The 17,574-nt window shown below is 41.3% G+C and overlaps 1 protein-coding gene across 1 annotated transcript; it reads right to left on the minus strand.

Moving 5' to 3' along the window:
• Positions 1–1,220: 1,220 nt before the first annotated feature.
• LOC120772902 lies at positions 1,221–1,872 on the minus strand. The gene is made up of 2 exons (XM_040101789.1): positions 1,783–1,872; positions 1,221–1,710 (listed from the first exon to the last, which is right to left on the minus strand). The coding sequence occupies exons 1-2, from the start codon at positions 1,856–1,858 to the stop codon at positions 1,457–1,459; spliced, it is 330 nt and encodes a 109-aa protein (XP_039957723.1). The 5' UTR covers positions 1,859–1,872; the 3' UTR covers positions 1,221–1,456.
• Between the last annotated feature and the right edge of the window lie 15,702 nt (positions 1,873–17,574).

A 17,574-nucleotide genomic window follows, 5' to 3' on the forward strand; every position in this document is an offset into this window, starting at 1 on the left:
TCCTCGATCTTGATTTAATGCAGATGATTGTCGACTTAATAATATATATTCATAATGTGCAAACCAATTCGAATTTTTTTGGATAACTTTTGATTTTGTTCTGTTGCTTTTATTCCACATTTCTACAAATCTTTTAAAAATGTAAACAAGTCTTCATAACAATATTTTCAATATATTCGCAGACATCCGATTAAGATCTACAGCTTATGACGTCACATACTTTTTAGCTTTATCAGCAAATGAACCATTTTCACAACACCACAATTCAAAAATATATAGGCGTCATATTGATATGATGTGCCTGAATAAAAGTACGTTTAAAACAAATTTTGGTAAAAGTGAGAAAATAAAACCCAAAACTCAGAGAAATATGACGAAAAAAACATAAAAAATAATATTCCCGCTTATAAATACACCTAAATACAAAAAGTTATGAAAGAACACACACAAAACCGCAAGCTTGGTAGAATAACACGAATAACGAAGAGAAGAGCAAAAGGAGGCAGCTGAAATCAAAAACATAGACTTAGAAAACATTAATCAATCAATATAAACATACATGACTCATTTGCGAGCGAGGCAGGGATCACCGTTTTTTGTATTACTTAAATCGATCTTTAAAGAACAAGTGAGGAAGGGCTAAGTTCGGGTGCAACCAAACATTTTATACTCTTGCAACTTTCAAGAATCAAAGTCAGGGAAATACCTTAAGGTGTAAAACGTCAACCAGAGTATCGAAATCAAAGCAATTTTTTATAAACATATACTATATAGAACTCAGACACCAGACACATAAGGTTTGTTAGGGAAACGAAAATCATTTTACGTAGTATATCGTCACATAAAATGCAAAATAACGTAACACCATATTCGAAAATTTACAGTGGCGTGAAAGAAACACGAAATAAAATGGAACAAGAGAGAGAAAAATATTTAATATTGGTTAAAACTGGTTTGTATTTGAGCGTAGAACCTGAAAATGTAGGACAAATGTCATATTATGAATGTAACTTGAAGTAGTGATTCGTAATCAAAAAGATACTCAATTTCGAATTTTTTGATGATACATTATTTTGCATTGTAGGTGACGATATGGAAGTTGGGGTAGTATCGACCAAATTTTATCTTTTTTTTTGCAATACCATCTTTATTTACATGTCATATACTAAAAACCAATCATACAGAAACAAAGATACACCATTATGAGTAAAACATGCTAGCTTATTTTCATTGAGATAACTCAGCAGGAAAAAAATATAATAGAGTTTACATTATACATAACCTCGACTTTTCCACAGTATAGAACTTTCGTTAAGCAGAAGCTACATACTATCTCTAACGGTCTTTATAAAGTTTAAGCTCATATAAAAGTTTCATTTTAAAGCAAGTGGATTCCTTGATTTTGATTTACATATTTGCGTTTTGATTTTATTTATTATTCATTGCTAAATCAATATTAGGGCCAATTGGGTGTAGGCCAGTAAAAAATGTTAGGTGAGGGATTATTATACCCGCCTAACGCATACGGCGGACTGTTATATGGAACTGGAGGTTTATAATGTGGACCTGCATATGTATCCGGGATACCACTTGCCGGAACCTGTTGAAGATAATTTGTTCCATCTATCTGCACGTCTGGACGATTATACGTGTTCTGTGGGCGTGCATATGAATCCGGGATACCACTTTCCGGAGCATTGTGAAAACACCCTGTTGTATGTGTCAAATATATTAAAAAAAAATTAAATAATAAAATAATTAATTGCTGCAAATTAATATTACCTTGATAACAATAGGGTATTTGCTGGCAGTGTCCCAAGCTGAGTATGGCAAAAAAAATTAATCCGATCAATTTCATTGTTTTAAATTGCGTAATTTCACTTAGCACCCAACTGTTGAACTTCACGAAATGAATATTTTAAATCGGCTGCATTGTCTTATATACTGCTCGTAATCTCTTTAGGTTAGCGCTGATTAAAAATAATATTTATTTCATATTTATATTTCCGTGAATTGAATTTCGCTTTAAAATATTTGACAGGTCAAAACATTTTGCAAATTCTCAAAAATTTTGCTTATCACTTATTCAATTAAATACCAATCTTCGAAATTGTTCTCACTTTTTTGTGTGTTAGAGTGTTCGTTAAGTTTAATAAGACTTAGTCTGACTTTGATATATCAGTTTATTCAATAAATTGTGTCGTTTCATAAGAAAAACACAATTTTATGATACAAAATACACTTTATTATTCAGTATAATCTCCCTGAACATTAATACACTTGCTCCAACGATCCTCCGATCTGTGAATCCCATCCCTGAAGTGAGAATCCGGCAGGTCTGCAAAATACGCGTCAACGGCCGTAATGACGTCTTGAAAAACGATTGCCACGCATAAATTTTTTAAGTTCTGGAAACAAATGGAAGTCGCTGGAAGCCAAATCTGCTGAATACGGTGGATGCTTCAACAATTCGAATTTTAATTCATGGATTTTAGCCATTGTCAAAATGCTCTTGTGACACGGTGCATTGTTCTGATGAAAAAAGGATTTTTTTCTTCTGCAAACCGTGTATTTTTTCACGAATTTTTTCCTTCAACTAGTCCAAAAGGTTGCAATAATATTCAGAATTAATTGTTTCACCAGTTTGCAAGTAATCCACAAACAAAATTCCTCTAAGAACCCAAAAAACTGATGCCATAACCTGCTTGGCCGATTTCCGGACACGAACTCGTTTCGAAGCCGAGCAACCAGGTTCACATCACTTTTTAGCCTCTTGTTTTGATTCAGGATCATGGTGATAGACCCAAGTCTCATCCAGAGTGTTGAATTGAAGCATAAAATCCACTTTATCCTTTTTTGAAACGCTCCAAATGTTGCTGAAAAAGTCGCATTCGAATGTGTTTTTGTTCCATTGTTAGCGATTGCAGCACCCTTTGTGCACACATCTTTCTAAAACCCAAAATTTCACTTAAAATATGGCTCACATCGCCTAACGAGATGTGTAGAGCTGAAAGCTCAATTGGTTCCGACAAGATAACGCAGCCGATTGGAAGTTGCACCACGACCACACTCCGGCTCACACCGCCTTTCTGGTAAATAGCTGCCTAACCAAGGCCGGCAAGGCCCAACGCTTCCGCAGCCGCCCTATAGCCAGGATGTGTCGCCCCGCTCTTTTTTGCTGTTTCCTTGTCTGAAAAACCCGATGAAAGGCAAGCATTTCGAGACGATAGAGGGGATCCAAGCAGCGCGCATCTCAGTTCTGAAGAATATACCGGAGAATGCCTTCCGTGACGCCTTCAATGCTTGGAAATCGCGCTGGCAGCGCTGCATCGATACAGAAGGCGCCTATTTTTAAAATTTTTAAGAAATTGTAACGATTGGTTCAATAAATTTTTTTAATTCGACTCAGTCCTTTTAGTCCTATTGCTTTCCGGACAAACCCTGTATGTTAGTTATTTTAATAAAATGAAGAGAGCGTGTTCTACTCATAACGATGTTTCTTCGTATCGGAAATGGATATAATTGTGCGAAAACTTGGGCACCATATAACTAAAATCCGGATTTTGGAACATCCGGCTGACTTTACTCCATGTGATTGTATGTGAGGTACCTTGATGAAACCCAGAGAGCGTTTAATTAGTATGTGGCATGTTAATATGTTAGTATGTGGTATTGGCACAAAAAAAAAACGCTGAAAGTATTTAGCCGGCTGTGTGCGTTGCAAGAGTATAAAATATGCGTTTAAAATCGAACGTAAGGATAGGTTACCTTACTTGTTTTATAGGTGACTTTAAAATTTTGAAACTCTCTCTATATCTCTCACAGCAGTCTTAAACTTTTTTACACTCTTCAAGGTTTCTTTAATAAATCGGTGAAGACTTGTACTTTGTCCATTAGTCAATGCATCATAAGAATCACGACAGCAGCCATAACATTTTCGGCACTATTCGAACACAACCCCCACTTACTTGTCTTCCCATAACTCCAACGTAAAACTAATTAGTAAATTACCAGGCAGCGTCTTGCTGCCAGTTCTGTGCGCCTAATGAATTCATCCAATTAGCTAACAATGCATAAATGCTACCTAAATAAATTAAAAACCCTCCTCCCTCCCTCTCCTTTCACACGTTCTCATCTTGCATTTCGTTGCTGTGTATGCATGTGCATGTGTTTGTGTTTCCAGTCTCGTATAAAATATCCACTAAGAAATTATTTCTTCATATTGTTTTTGTAACTTGCCACGCTCGTAGAGTTGCACAGCTGTCGTGTGCGCTGTGCGCCTAGTCGAACCTTCCAATTAACATGCCGAGATGGCAGACAGCCAAACAGCGGACGGACCACACCGACGACAAGACGAACAGACAAAGCGGCAAACGAAGCCAATTAGGGATGTAATTTAAATAGGACATGTGGTATTTTATACGTCCTAATTAGCTTTGGTATTCTTGTAAAATGCATAATATTTTATAAGTCACTTCGAAATGGACTGAGAATGAGAAATTCAGCGTCAACTCAACACGCCAACAACAGCCGGGCGCAAATAAATTGCAATGGCTATAAATTACACAGCACGAAATTGTGTGGCAGCGACTCGAAAGTGAGAGATATACATACATACATATACATATGGCAGTTGCTTAGGCTGCGCGCACAGTAGAGCTATGGGGCAATGAGACTATCGTGTTCTTTACATCAAAGTGGTTTTAGCCTTGCCTGTTCTTGTAGATTCTCATTATGTATTCCTGTGCTCGCAGATCACGAGCAGTTTTCATCCCTTAACAGCACTCACAGAAACGCTGCAGTTCTCATAAGACTTTTCTTTTCAGTCAATTAACCTTCCTTGCATGCCTTTGTTGTTTGTAGATCGCATAAGATCACTTCTTTTGGGTTTAATGTGGCTTCCTTACGTTAATTTTGTTGTTTATTCCAGTTCCTCTTCTAGCTTTGCTGCGCGTCTGGTAGAATCTTCCAATTAGTGAGCTGGAATGTTGTTAATTTTGGCGGATTGGATTTTAAGTGGAGTTGTTGTGGCTTTGTTTGTCCAATCTATCTATCTACTCAATTAGCGTGCTATTGGAAGCTGCTCTAAATAATTTCGAGCTAATTAACCCTCAAAATTTGCGGGTTTGTATAGTATGTATATGTGACCTGGTCTACGAAAAGGGAGCTAACGTGCGAAAACTAGTTTTCTGGGAAAAGCTGTTAAAAATAATCGCCAGTTTCTCGTTATCTCATTAATTGTTCTCCTTTTTTTTTGACACCTAAGCCACCTTTCCGTAGACCAGGTCACATATAACTTTATAAAAACTCAATTTCGTTTCTATTGTTTACTTCGAAGTAAGCCACTCTTTCCTGGTGACTATTTCCAGTCAGCAGATTGAATCTCTTAACTCAGTAATAAACTCCAAGCGGACTTTATATGTGTGACCTTGTCACTCTCTGGTTGTTTTTGTAACTCCACGGTAAGTGGTGAGTATAAATAATGATGATTATTGCCTTCAATCTGCGAAATTTACGCCCAAAGTTGTGTTTTAGTTAACTATGAAAAGCGATCTCAAGTTTCTGGCTTCAAATTTGATTCGACCGAAGATTTCAATCTACTTGTTACAGTATACCATATACGGATTCCCATTTATTTGGACTCAATTTCCTTTATTATTGCATCTATAAGAGAACCTCCCTTTGCGCATTAGCCACGGCGAATATCGCATTCAATGGAACGATGAGCTGTATGAGATATATGACGACATTGACATAGTAGGTCAGCGAATTAAAAGATAGCAGTTATGTTGGCTAGATCATGTCGTCCGAATGGACGAAAACACTCCAGCTCTGGAAGTATTCGACGCAGTACTCGCCGGGGGAAGCAGAGGAAGAGAAAGACCTCCACTCCGCTGGACTTCGCTTGGAATCTCCAATTGGCGCCTAATAGCGAAATGGAAGAACGACCAATGAAATTTGTGAAGTTTACAGAGACGATGCTGTATCAGTTCGTGTGGCACAACAATGATTCGCTCGCTTCCGTTCTGGAAATTTCGATTTGAAAGTTGCACCTCGCTCTGCTCGACCTAACGTTGAAAAAGTCGATGAAATTATGGAAAAGATTGACCAGGACCGTCACATAAGCAGTCATAACATCGCTAAGAAACTTAACATTCATCATCAAACGGTTTTGAACAATTTAAAAAAGGCTGGCTACAAAAAGAAGAAGAAGAAGAACATGAATTGTCTGTGAAAAATTTAATGCACCGAATTAACATCTGCGATTCTTTGCTGAAACGAAATGAAAACGAACCATTTCTGAAGCGAATGGTAACAGGAGACGAAAAGTGGATCAAATACGACAGTAATGTGTAAAAAAGATCGTGTTCCAAGTGTGGTGAAGCTCAACAAATGGTCGCAAAGCCAAGATTGACGCCTCAAAAGGTGCTGAATGTTTGGTGGGATTGGAAAGGAATCATCTACTATGTTCTGCTCCAGCCTGGTCCAACGATTGATTCTACATTTTACTGTCAACAACTGATGAGATTGAAGCAAGCAATCGAAAAAAGCGGCCAGAACTGATCAACAGAAAGATCTTCGTCTTCTATCAGGACAACGTTAGACCACACACATCTTTGATGACTCGGCAAAAACTGTGTAAGCTTGGCTGGGAAGTTTTGAACCAAAAACTGGGAGAACTTGGCTGGGAAGTTTCGAATCATCCACCATATAGCACTGACCCTGCACCATTCGACTACCAGTTGTTTCGGTCAATGCAGAACTCCTTTAATGGAGTAAAGTTGGCTTCAAGAGCAACCTTTGAAAATCATTTGTCGCAATTTTTTGCCGAGAAATCAGAAAAATTTTACACTTATGGAATGATGTCTGTAGCGGAAAATGGCAAAAAGTGGTGGACCAAAAAGGTACATGCTTGGTTCATTAAAGTTTATTCTTCTTCTTTGTTTGTTTATTATAAATATAAAAAAAGTATGGCGAAGCTTGATTAGGAATACGAAAAGACTTTTTCGATAACTCTATATTAAAGTCTAGTTCTTGTATGAAAAACTCTGTTATTTGACGAGGTATCTTCACGAAATTTGACATAGCTTATTTTTCAAGGTAACGCTACAATTCCGGAACATATTATATTATTCAGATGGCTCAAGTCATAAAGTGTCAGAAAATTGAAGAGTCGAAACTACTTGTAGTTGAGTTTAACAGAGAATAGCAAGGGAGAAAAGTCTGGTTTTATTGAACAGACCTTTTTTTTTATGAAAAGAAAAATGCTTTTGTTCATCTCTTTCTTTTGTTGTTGTGAATCCCTTACTCTTTTCAATTTTCGTTCTCCTTAAACGCCAAATACCTTTAAAATTCTAATTGAAACTCTGTTTTCCCAGTTGCCCGCTTACCTCAGGGGTAGATTTCCAAGCGGCACATTGTAATGTATCGCCGTCCTTTCTGCTTTTATTATCTTTGTTGTCATTGAAAAGTTAACAATGAAACGCCGAAATGTGAAATCTGTGATCTTCAATAGATTTATTTTTTTTCAATTTTTTTTTTAACAATTTGGAAACAGTGCTTCTAATTTCGTCTCAGCAGCCTTATGCGCTGCGCTGTGCGCCTAATGCCGAGGCAGATTCTAATCCTTGCGAAAATTTGCGATTTACAATTTTTTATTTTTGTTGTTGTAGCGTTGGTAAGAAGAAGCGACGTTTACTTTCGCAAATTGCACGAAAATTCATAGACAATTTTACTGCATTTTTGTTGTTGTATAGTTGTATTTTATGCGCCGGTTTGTCAGCTTGTTGCTGGCGTCTGCTGGGCGCTGGGTAAAAATCAGGGTCAATTAAATTAATTTACACTATCAAAAAGGATATCAAATGATTGCGCCAGCTTGTAACTTGTCGCTTTTGTTGTTTTCGCTTATTTTTGTTTGGCATGCAATGCGGTGTTTGTGTGAAAGTGCGTGCGTGTGTGTGTGCCTGATATATGAGTATTGTCAGTGTTTGGTGGCTTCGATAATTGGCAGCGTAGATCTTTTTACTTTCAAGATTTTTTCTATGGCAATTAAAAAGATTGCTCGCCTGTTGGAATGTCGAATGCTTGTGTGTATGTATGTGTGTGTGTGTGTATTGCACTTGTATGCCAGCGCGTGTGCATGTGTGTCGGATGCTTGCTCCCTCGCTGGTTTATAGCGCTGTGTTCGCACAGCAATTAATTGCTCTGGGATGACTGTCGGTTCGGCTGGCTGGCTGACTGTTGGACTGCGCTTCGCCTGGCTGGCTGGCTGGCTGACTGTTGGATTGTCGGCTCGGCTGGCTGACTGTCTGATTGTTGTACTGTTGCTACGGCTGACGTGCTGCTTGTCTGCCGCGCTCACAGCCTGTGTGCCGACGTGTCTAGCCGCCTGTTGCTGGCATTCAGTCAGCTTTTTGTTTGGCCCGATAGTTGGCCGACTTTTTGGCTGCGCGGCGACTGCCAGCAAAGATTGTTGCTGCTGATTGTCTATCCGTTAGTAGGAAATAGTCGAAAAACGCACGCTCTCATTGACATTGCTGGCACATGCAGGAAGATATACAAACATATATTCATACGTATATACATAAATACATATGTACATATGTATATACATACATGAGGGTACTGTGTGTTTTTTGGTTACTACGCGTGCTGTCGCTTTGTGCGTTTATACATATGTATGCGTGAGCGCGTGTACACATATATGTATGTATGTAAATATGGCCAGGTATGTGTTTGGACTCCTTGATTGTCCGAATTCTTGGCTGTTTGCACGTTTGATTGGTTGGCGCGCACCGTTAGCCCGTGCGGCAGCCGTTAGCCAGCTACGTCAGCTGCCAACAGGTAAGCGTTTTAGCGGCCCTAAACACACGCACGCGCGCACAGCGCCCATTCATACCCACAAGCAGGTATAGCGACGCATACGCACATGTATATATATGTATGTGTGTCGGCTGTGACTGAATTTTCACTAATGAACTTCCTCATACCCCATGTGACCCAGCGCGCTTGCCGCTACTGCCAAGCGCGCGCTGCATCTTCACCGCTCCCGCAACGCTTATCAGTTGGTTGGTTGTTGCTTGCCTATATATACATATATATATGTGTGTGTGTGTTGTTTTTGTTGCGCTACGGCACTGCTGCCTTATGGCCAACGGCATGAGCCAACTAAGCCAAAGAGCTAGAGCGCAGGCAGCTCGCTTGCAGGCTGTTTGCCGTCCGTTCGTCGTTAAAATATCAGCGTCGGGCTGGCAGCCAGGCAGCGAGGCAGTCGGAGAGGCAGGCAACGTGGCAGCCAGGCAGTTAGCAGCTATCCAGGCATCGTCTGGCTGCTGATTGCTGTGCGCCTATTCGAAAATCCAACTAATTGCTTACTTTTAACCCCTTCAAATTGTACTTGTTATTATTATTTAACAAAAAAGAACAGCAACAACAAAACAACAACATACAGCAAACATCGCCAGCAATAGCAGCAACAGCAACAGCAACAATAGCAATATAAACAATAACAATGGCTGCGGCAATGGCAGCACCGCCGGCAACAGGCGGCAACATAACGAATGAACGGTACTAACGAGCTGAAAAATGGTGGCAGCATGCACCCCATCACTGTGATGAGCTGTGCGAAGTCGGCGCATATGTGTCGGGCGGTGTGTGTGTGTGTGTGTGTGTGAGTGCGGCGGAGTGTAGTGGAGTAATGAGAGTGCGGTGGCACGTTGCGTTGCAGTGGCAAGCATACAAATTTAAACTTAACAATAAAACCAATAACAATAACTAAAAGCGCTCGATTAACATTGAGCTATAGTTGTAGTTGCAACAACAGCAAAAACAAGAACAACAACAAAAACAAAAACAAGAACAACTTTAACAACAGCAGTAACAACAACAATACCAACAACAGCAATAACAACAATTAACGCTGTTGTAGCAAAACTATAAGAAACAACAATTACAACAACAACAATGACAACAATAAACGCTGTGAAAGCAAAAACATAAAATAGGGAAACCATAACAACAACAACAAAAACAATAATAACAACAATAACAATAACAACAATAACAATGACAACAATCAGCGCAGTAACAGCAAAAACAATAAGAACAACAACAGCAGCAACAACAACAAAAACAACAACAATGTCAACAATCAGCGCAGTGACAGCAAAAACAATAACAAAACAACAACAGCAAAAGCAATAACAACAACAACAGTGACAACAAACAACGCTCTGACAGCAAAAGCAACAACAGCAGGAACAACAAAAACAAAAACAAAAACAACAACAATGCGAACAATCAGCGCAGTGACAGCAAAAACAATAACAAACAGCACAACACCAGCAAACAACAACAACAACAACCAGCAACATTCAACATTTATTCCTTGATTATCCGTTTCCATACCCTAACTGTGCATACGTGTCGCGCCGTGGCGTGCTGTTCATGCCACACATCAATACGCCTGTTCCACACTCCACACCGCCCCCATTCCTTACTACTCGGCGCATGCAAGCGCCTACCCGTAGTAATATACATAAAAACGACTCCCCGCCCGCTTGGGTTTCACAGACCCCCTGACACACTACCCATATTCATTACTAGCCGGCTAGCTGGCTGGATGGCTGGCTGACTGTTTTGCTCGTGCGCTCGCTCGTTCGTTCGTTGCGGCGTTGTCTTCCATTCATTAGTGTTCATTAGTGCAACAAAATGCTCATTTTCCTGTTGCCAATTAAATTTCCACTTATGCCAAGTTAACTCACTTCGTTAATTGTTGTGGCTTTTTAATTGGGCCCTTTTCACAAATTGAATTGAACGCAAACAACAGCAACAACAAAAACAACATTAACATGCAACATATACAATTGCAGCAGCAGCAAAAGCATAAATAACCATTCATACATACTTACATGCAGACATACAAACGTACCCTCATGCTCGCCGGCAGCAATGCGCCAACAACAAAAATAACAGCAAATAGCTTAACTGCAGCAGCAGCAATAGCGCGCTGCACCGCCGCCAGGTAGGCAACGAACATTCATTTCGATTTAGTCGTCGCCACAGCGGCAGCAGCAACAACAGCAAAAAAGGTCGACCAACCAAAATCCACACACATATACATGCATACATACAAATGCAGTTTGTACCCGCATTGGTCCGTCAATAGCGGCGCGGCTCCTCCATCTTTGTTGCCTTGTTAATGAAATGAAAACTCTCGGCGCAAGGTGGCGCTAGGCGCGCTCTCATGCCAGCGTTTAGCTACCTGTCTGTTCGCACTTCACCTACATACATACATACTTACATAAATGTGTAACCCGGTATTTACAAAAGCACGCACCGCACAGCAGCCGACCGCTACCCGCTCAATGTCATCGCCGCTCTGTTCCTCACTGCGCTGTTGTTGGCCTGTGAATGAGAGTTTATGATAGAGTTGCCAACTTGTTGCGGAGTTCGGCAAAATTTACCACTTCTGGGGCCAATGACCAATGAACGTGTGTTTTATCCAAACTCGACTGTCTTTATTGATAAACCATCCGAACAAATCGTGTGGAGTCGTACCAAAAAGCCTGGATCTTTTGCAAAAACGACATCAAGTAGAGATCCCTAAAGAGATGCTCGACAACCTAGCTGTGGGACCCGCATTTATCAAATGTGTTATTATTGGCGACGCGAAGCCTCATTTTTGCCCGAATGTCTCTACATACTCTTTCGCTGTTATTCTTCATGAGGCTATAAGGCCAAGCTGTCTAACAAGTAGACGGTCTTCTCGTGCCCAGCATCAGATTTTATGTTCTCAGCGTATGACCTACAAACCGTGTGTGTTAGCTGTAGCTGCTTGTTTTAGGTTTCTGACGCCTTGGAAGTCAAGAACTCTTCCTCTTCTTTGTATAACGTGATCATATGGAAATACAGGTTTACTTATATCGTCCTCTAGATCGTCACATGCTCCTTACTCCAAGTGATACCTTTTTGTGAAGGCCTAAATTAGATATTGAAAATATGAGAGGTGTTTACTCGGGGAGGCGACGCTTGGATTATCATCTTTATAGAGCGCTCGTTGCGCTTACTAAAAGGACCAACTCTGCATATCATTACCTCAAACTACATACCAACTTTTACTCTTCTAAAGTTCGATAATAAGTTCAGATCGTAAGATTTTGTTGTGTGTTTAAAGAGGTTTGCATGTTGAGCTAGATTTAACACGATTTCTCTTCACGGTTCATAAGATTCCGTTTTGGACTCAGTTTTCAACTTATTTTATGAAAACGGTGGAGGTTTTTATATGCGCCTTTAGTGGAAACCAGTTTGCCAAAGACCGAATGCGGTGTTTTCAAAGTTGAGAAATATGACCTATAGAAACCGGAAGCCTCTTTCAGAGGGATGAACATTGATCTATTAGGCATTCATGTGGTAAGATTAAAAATTTTAACGGACGAAAGTTGTCAAAGTTGAGTGGAAGAGGGTGAGATGAAAACAGCTGGGTTCTTTTTTCTTCAGTGTTCAGTAATTGCAAGGCAGAGGATGTAAGATCTCGCAGTAAGTCTCTAAGCTGTCTCTATATGACCTGAAGATATATGGACTTTAGAAAAGCTATGTATGTAAATATAGTTTTATTATACAATAAAAACCAAATTCCATTGTTTCTAAAACGTCCCTTCAAAGGCAAGTAATTGCTGCTAAAATAAATTCCGTCATAACCACTTTCTGTTCGCCAAAAATGCTGCATGGCAACCCTGCGCCAACATTAGACACCGACTTCATAAAAACCCTAATTAAAATGCATTTTCATTTTGGGCTTTTGTGTAGCGGCAGCGCCAGCAGCAGCCGTAATGATAATGGCGCTGTGAGTACGGTGCGGAACTCGGTGATGGCCTCAGAGGGCATGGCGCATGGCGTAACTTCGTGTTCGCATGAATCATTACTGTGTGTGTCGGCATGTCTCCGACCACCACCATTAAGGCCAACAACACTGCTTTCGAGCGTTTGTGTGATGATGTGCTATAGTAATTAAGTTTTCAAACATATCAGTGAGCGTGTGTGCGTGTGTATGTGTGTGTGGTATGATAAGAGCCGCATAGTTGCGTGTGTCTGTCGTACACTGCGCTATATGGCTGCGGGCATATTTAATTACAAAAGCTGCTAATTAGGACGCACAACGCCCACGTTAATTTGTTTGCAAACCAATTAACTCGTCGCGTAGTATCAGGCGCACAGCAATGCATAACAGGCCACTGCCAGAGCGTTCCGTGCTGGTGCTGGTACTGCTGCTGCTGCCATAGCTGTTGCTGCCGATGGTGCGGCCGTGTGAAATGCGGCGCAGTGCGGGACGCCAGGCACAGCCAAACCCAGCCGAACTAAGTTAGGCAGGCAGGCAGGCAGGCAGCCAACGAGCCAGCCAGTCAGCCAGCCAAGCACCGCACGACATGCGACGGTACAGCACAGGCACGGATGGACGCAATGAATGGTGGCGGCGGCAGGCAGCAGTAGCAGCAAGCGCAGGTTCTGGCCCTCACATGGGTTAGGTTAGCAGCAGAAGCGAAAAAGAGCGCGCGCGCGCGTCGAACCAACGATCAAATATCGGACGGACAAATGGTTGGCGTTTAGTACGAAACGACAGACGTCAGGTAGTAAGTTGGTGAGTTCGGCCGACCGTCCTGACTGACCAACCGACCATTCGACCATAATGTTGTGACGGTTGTGCTGTCGTTATGACTAGACGAAGGCGCCGACGCGCAGTCAGACCGCAATAGTCCACACAACAACAACGCCGCATAGTCACAATGACAACAATAAAAGCGGCAGTAGCAGCGGTACCAGCAATCGCAGTGACTCGTAGCTGGTAGCTGCACTGGGTATTGGCCAACAAAACAGCGTGCGAGATAGCAATAGCCAAAGCAAACGAAAGTGAGACTTAATGAAATTAAATGCCGAGATTGCAGCCACAACGTGCTGCTGAGAAGGTCGAAGAAGCAAGCCGTCGCGACCGTAGCGACAAAGCGAAACCGAAAACCAACCAAAAAAAGAGTAGAGAAAGAAAAGAACTAAAACGCTGCGTGCTAATGAGCAATGAACTTGAATAACGCTGACGACGCTTAGCCGCTAAGCGAGCGCACCGCACCATCTGAGTATGTGAAAATTATGATAAACTGAATGATGAAGTGAAGTGGACGCCGGTGCTGGAGGCGTGCGCGGTGAGCCACTTTCATAGTGGCTGGCGTTTTCCGCAGAACATGGCAGTAATTGATGGATGGCGAGAGCAAGGGCGAGCGCGGAGCGCTAACCACACATCATGCAAATGGCTGAGTCATCAGTATGGACCGGTGCGTAACGCATACGTAAGACTTTGCGACGCTGCAATGAGTAAGCCGCGTGACGTAGCTTGCCAAAACTACAGTACTCACTCACCCCACGTCTCACAACTTTTCGGTTATGTGCGGTTTCAGCGAATTGCGGTAATTTAAGTAGTTTTTGTTCGAATGAACTACGCCATTGTTGGTTTTCGCAAGTGATTAATTAACGCAAGCGCCAATAATACAAACACATGCACATACATATGTACATGTGCATAAAGGAAAGCAGTACCCCTCATAAACCCACAAAGCCCGCTGGTGAACACGCAATGAGCAATAGCAAGCGAACTCAAATTAGCTTAGGGTCAATGAGCTGCAGAAGGGAAGCAGGCTGCGCCGCGGAGACTGAGTTGGCCAGTTAAAGTGCATAGTTTTATGCAAGCGAAAGTGTGGGGTCGAACATTTACATTAAATGGCGGTAGATCTAATGGAAACGGTCCACTGAGCGATGCTTAATTGCCCACTGCGAAGCTGTATACATGAAAGTATGAGTAGGAAGCTGCTAGCAGGCGGTGAAAAAGGGCGCTGATGAATGGACGCACGAACGACTAGTCAAGCAATAAAAGTTTCCGAATGATGGGAAGGAATGTACGTCCTTTACCTTCTACTACTTTTTGCGTTGAAACGGAAGGCGCCTAATGGGATTCGCATTCCTTCGAGCACCATGGACGTTAAAAGCATTTTTAATTAGCAACAAACCCCGCATGGCTAGTGGTAGGGGAAAGCAGCTATAATAACCACAAGCCAACGGTATGCCCGGCCATAAAGAATGTATTAAATATCTTTTCCGTTCTGTATACTAGAAATAAGTGCGGTTGTATGTGCATTAGGGATGCTCAGAAATGAAAGGAAAGGAAATGAAAGCAAATACTGACGATCGATGCAGAACACGAGTTTTTTTTTGTGCCGCGGACATAATTTAAAAACAATACTACACACTGTGGTAGGTTCGAAGGATTAATCCAATGCTTTTAGTAAATATGAACCATTCTAAACTATGTCGCGCTTAAGTAAAGAAAAGAACCCGGATTTTTATCCGACCAAGAACTCTCAACTCATCACCATTCCTCGAAATTACTTGAGGAATATTTTCTGCGGCTCCAACAGCAACCAACTACGTCTAAATGAACACAGTACATTCGGTTAGAGATGAATAAGTTCTTGCTGATTCGGCGAAGTCTCTATTTTAGATAGATCTCCTCTATGTATATGAGGAAACACAGGTTTTAAGACGGAAATCCGCCTTCAGCGGTCATCTTGGGGAAAAACATCACTGTTCCGTTACCAAAAATATTGAAATGTAGAGTCAAAACTTCATAGAATTGATGGCAGCCTTCAGCTGAAGTTATATCGAGACCTAAACTTATGACCAATGAAAACTACACTTATCCAAGTGCTTCAGTTTGTGGTACACGTATTTGGAGAACAGGTTTGTTGGGTTATAATTTTCTGGTCTAAAGTTGCATAAATTAAGTCGATTCTATGTAGTAATTAGACGACCAAAGACTTTTCTTTGAACTAGCATACTCTACAGTTCTGCTGAGTACAAGTGACTTTCTGAATACTTACCTGTTGTAAAAAAAAATGAAAATAAAAAAAATACACAAAATAATTTTGGAGGACCGTAAAGTGAAACAAAGATCAAATTCTACAAGTCATTCAGCATTCCCTGTCTGCTATATGGTGCAGAGACATGGTTGATGACAACATCTGATGAGTCGGCTTTATGAGTTTTGGAGAGAAAGGTTCTATGGAAGATGTATGGTTCAACGGCGAATACCGCAGTCGATGGAACGATCAGCTGTATGAGATATACGACGTCATTGTCATAATTCAGCGAATTAAGAGACAGCGGCTTCCTGGTTTGATCATGCCGTCCGAATGAATGAAAACACTCCAACTCTGAGGGTATTCGACGCAGTACGCGCTTGGGGAAGCAGAGGAGCAAAAAGGGCTCAACTCCGTTGGAAAGACCAGGTGGAAAAGGACCTCACTACACTTGAAATCTCCAATTGGTGCCAAACATCGAAAAGGAAGAACGTCTGGCGCGCTGAAGAAAATGAAATTGAATGAAATAGCTGGTGATCTCAAGATGTCAACTGAAAGTGCACATCATATCATTTACGAATATTTGGTTATGAGACAGCTCTGTGGGTGCCGCGCGAGCTCACTTTTGACCAAAAACAACGAGAGTTGATGATTCGGAGCAGTGTTTGGAGATATTCAAGCGTAATAAATCCAAGTTTTGTCTCTCTATGTGACAATGGATGAAATATGGCTCCATTATTTCACCGCGAAGTCCAGTCGGCAGTCGTTTGAGCCCTTTCCGAAGGTAGCAAGAACGCAGCAGTCGGCTGGCAAGGTTATGGCGTCTGTATTTTCGGTTGGGCCTGGAATAATGAATACCTTAAATAAGGAAGGACCACCAACGACGACTATTTCGTTATTGGGTCGTTTGAACGACGAAATCTCATAGAAACTGTCGCATTTGAAGAAAAAGAAAATGCTTTTTCACCAAAACAATCGCGAGTTAGTGAAACGATGGCAAAAATCTGCAAATTGAACTTCGAACTGCATCCGCATCCACCGCATTCTCCAGATCTGGCCAACAGCGACTATTTTCTGTTCTCAGATATGAAATGAATGCTCGTTTCGAAGACATTTTCGACGACTGAAGAGGTGACCGCCGCAATTGAGGCCTATTTTGGAGCAAAAGACAAATCGTACGTCAAAAATTGTATCGAAAAGTTGGAGGGTCACTATAATCATTGGATCACTCTTTAAGGGAACTATGTTGAATAAAAATGTTGCCAACAAACTACCTCTGACCATGGTAGGCCGGAGACCGTATGAGTCAAGTAAGTACTATATGTACCTGCAATTTGTGCATTCATTGCCATCTCTCTTCCAGTGTTCTTGAACACGTTTGTTGTTTCAGAGCATACCCTAACATCAACCCTAACCTCAAATGCCCACCACAGCCTCGGATTAGCACAACTTTTCCGAAACACACATACTACTATATGTATGTATGTATTAATCTACAAACATATCTATGCTCGTATGTTCTACTTCATTATAGCTTTTATACTCGTCTTTATTCAGCTTCTAGTGCTCGTACTATTAATGGCTTTCAGCGCAGACTTAGTTAGTTGGTGGTTGCATTGGCCAACGTCGGCGTCCCCTTTAGACATTGCCCATTATTTCTTTTAGTTTATCTCAA

This window comes from Bactrocera tryoni, chromosome 3 (genome assembly GCF_016617805.1).
Source record: "Bactrocera tryoni isolate S06 chromosome 3, CSIRO_BtryS06_freeze2, whole genome shotgun sequence".
Taxonomy (NCBI): Eukaryota; Metazoa; Arthropoda; class Insecta; order Diptera; family Tephritidae; genus Bactrocera; species Bactrocera tryoni.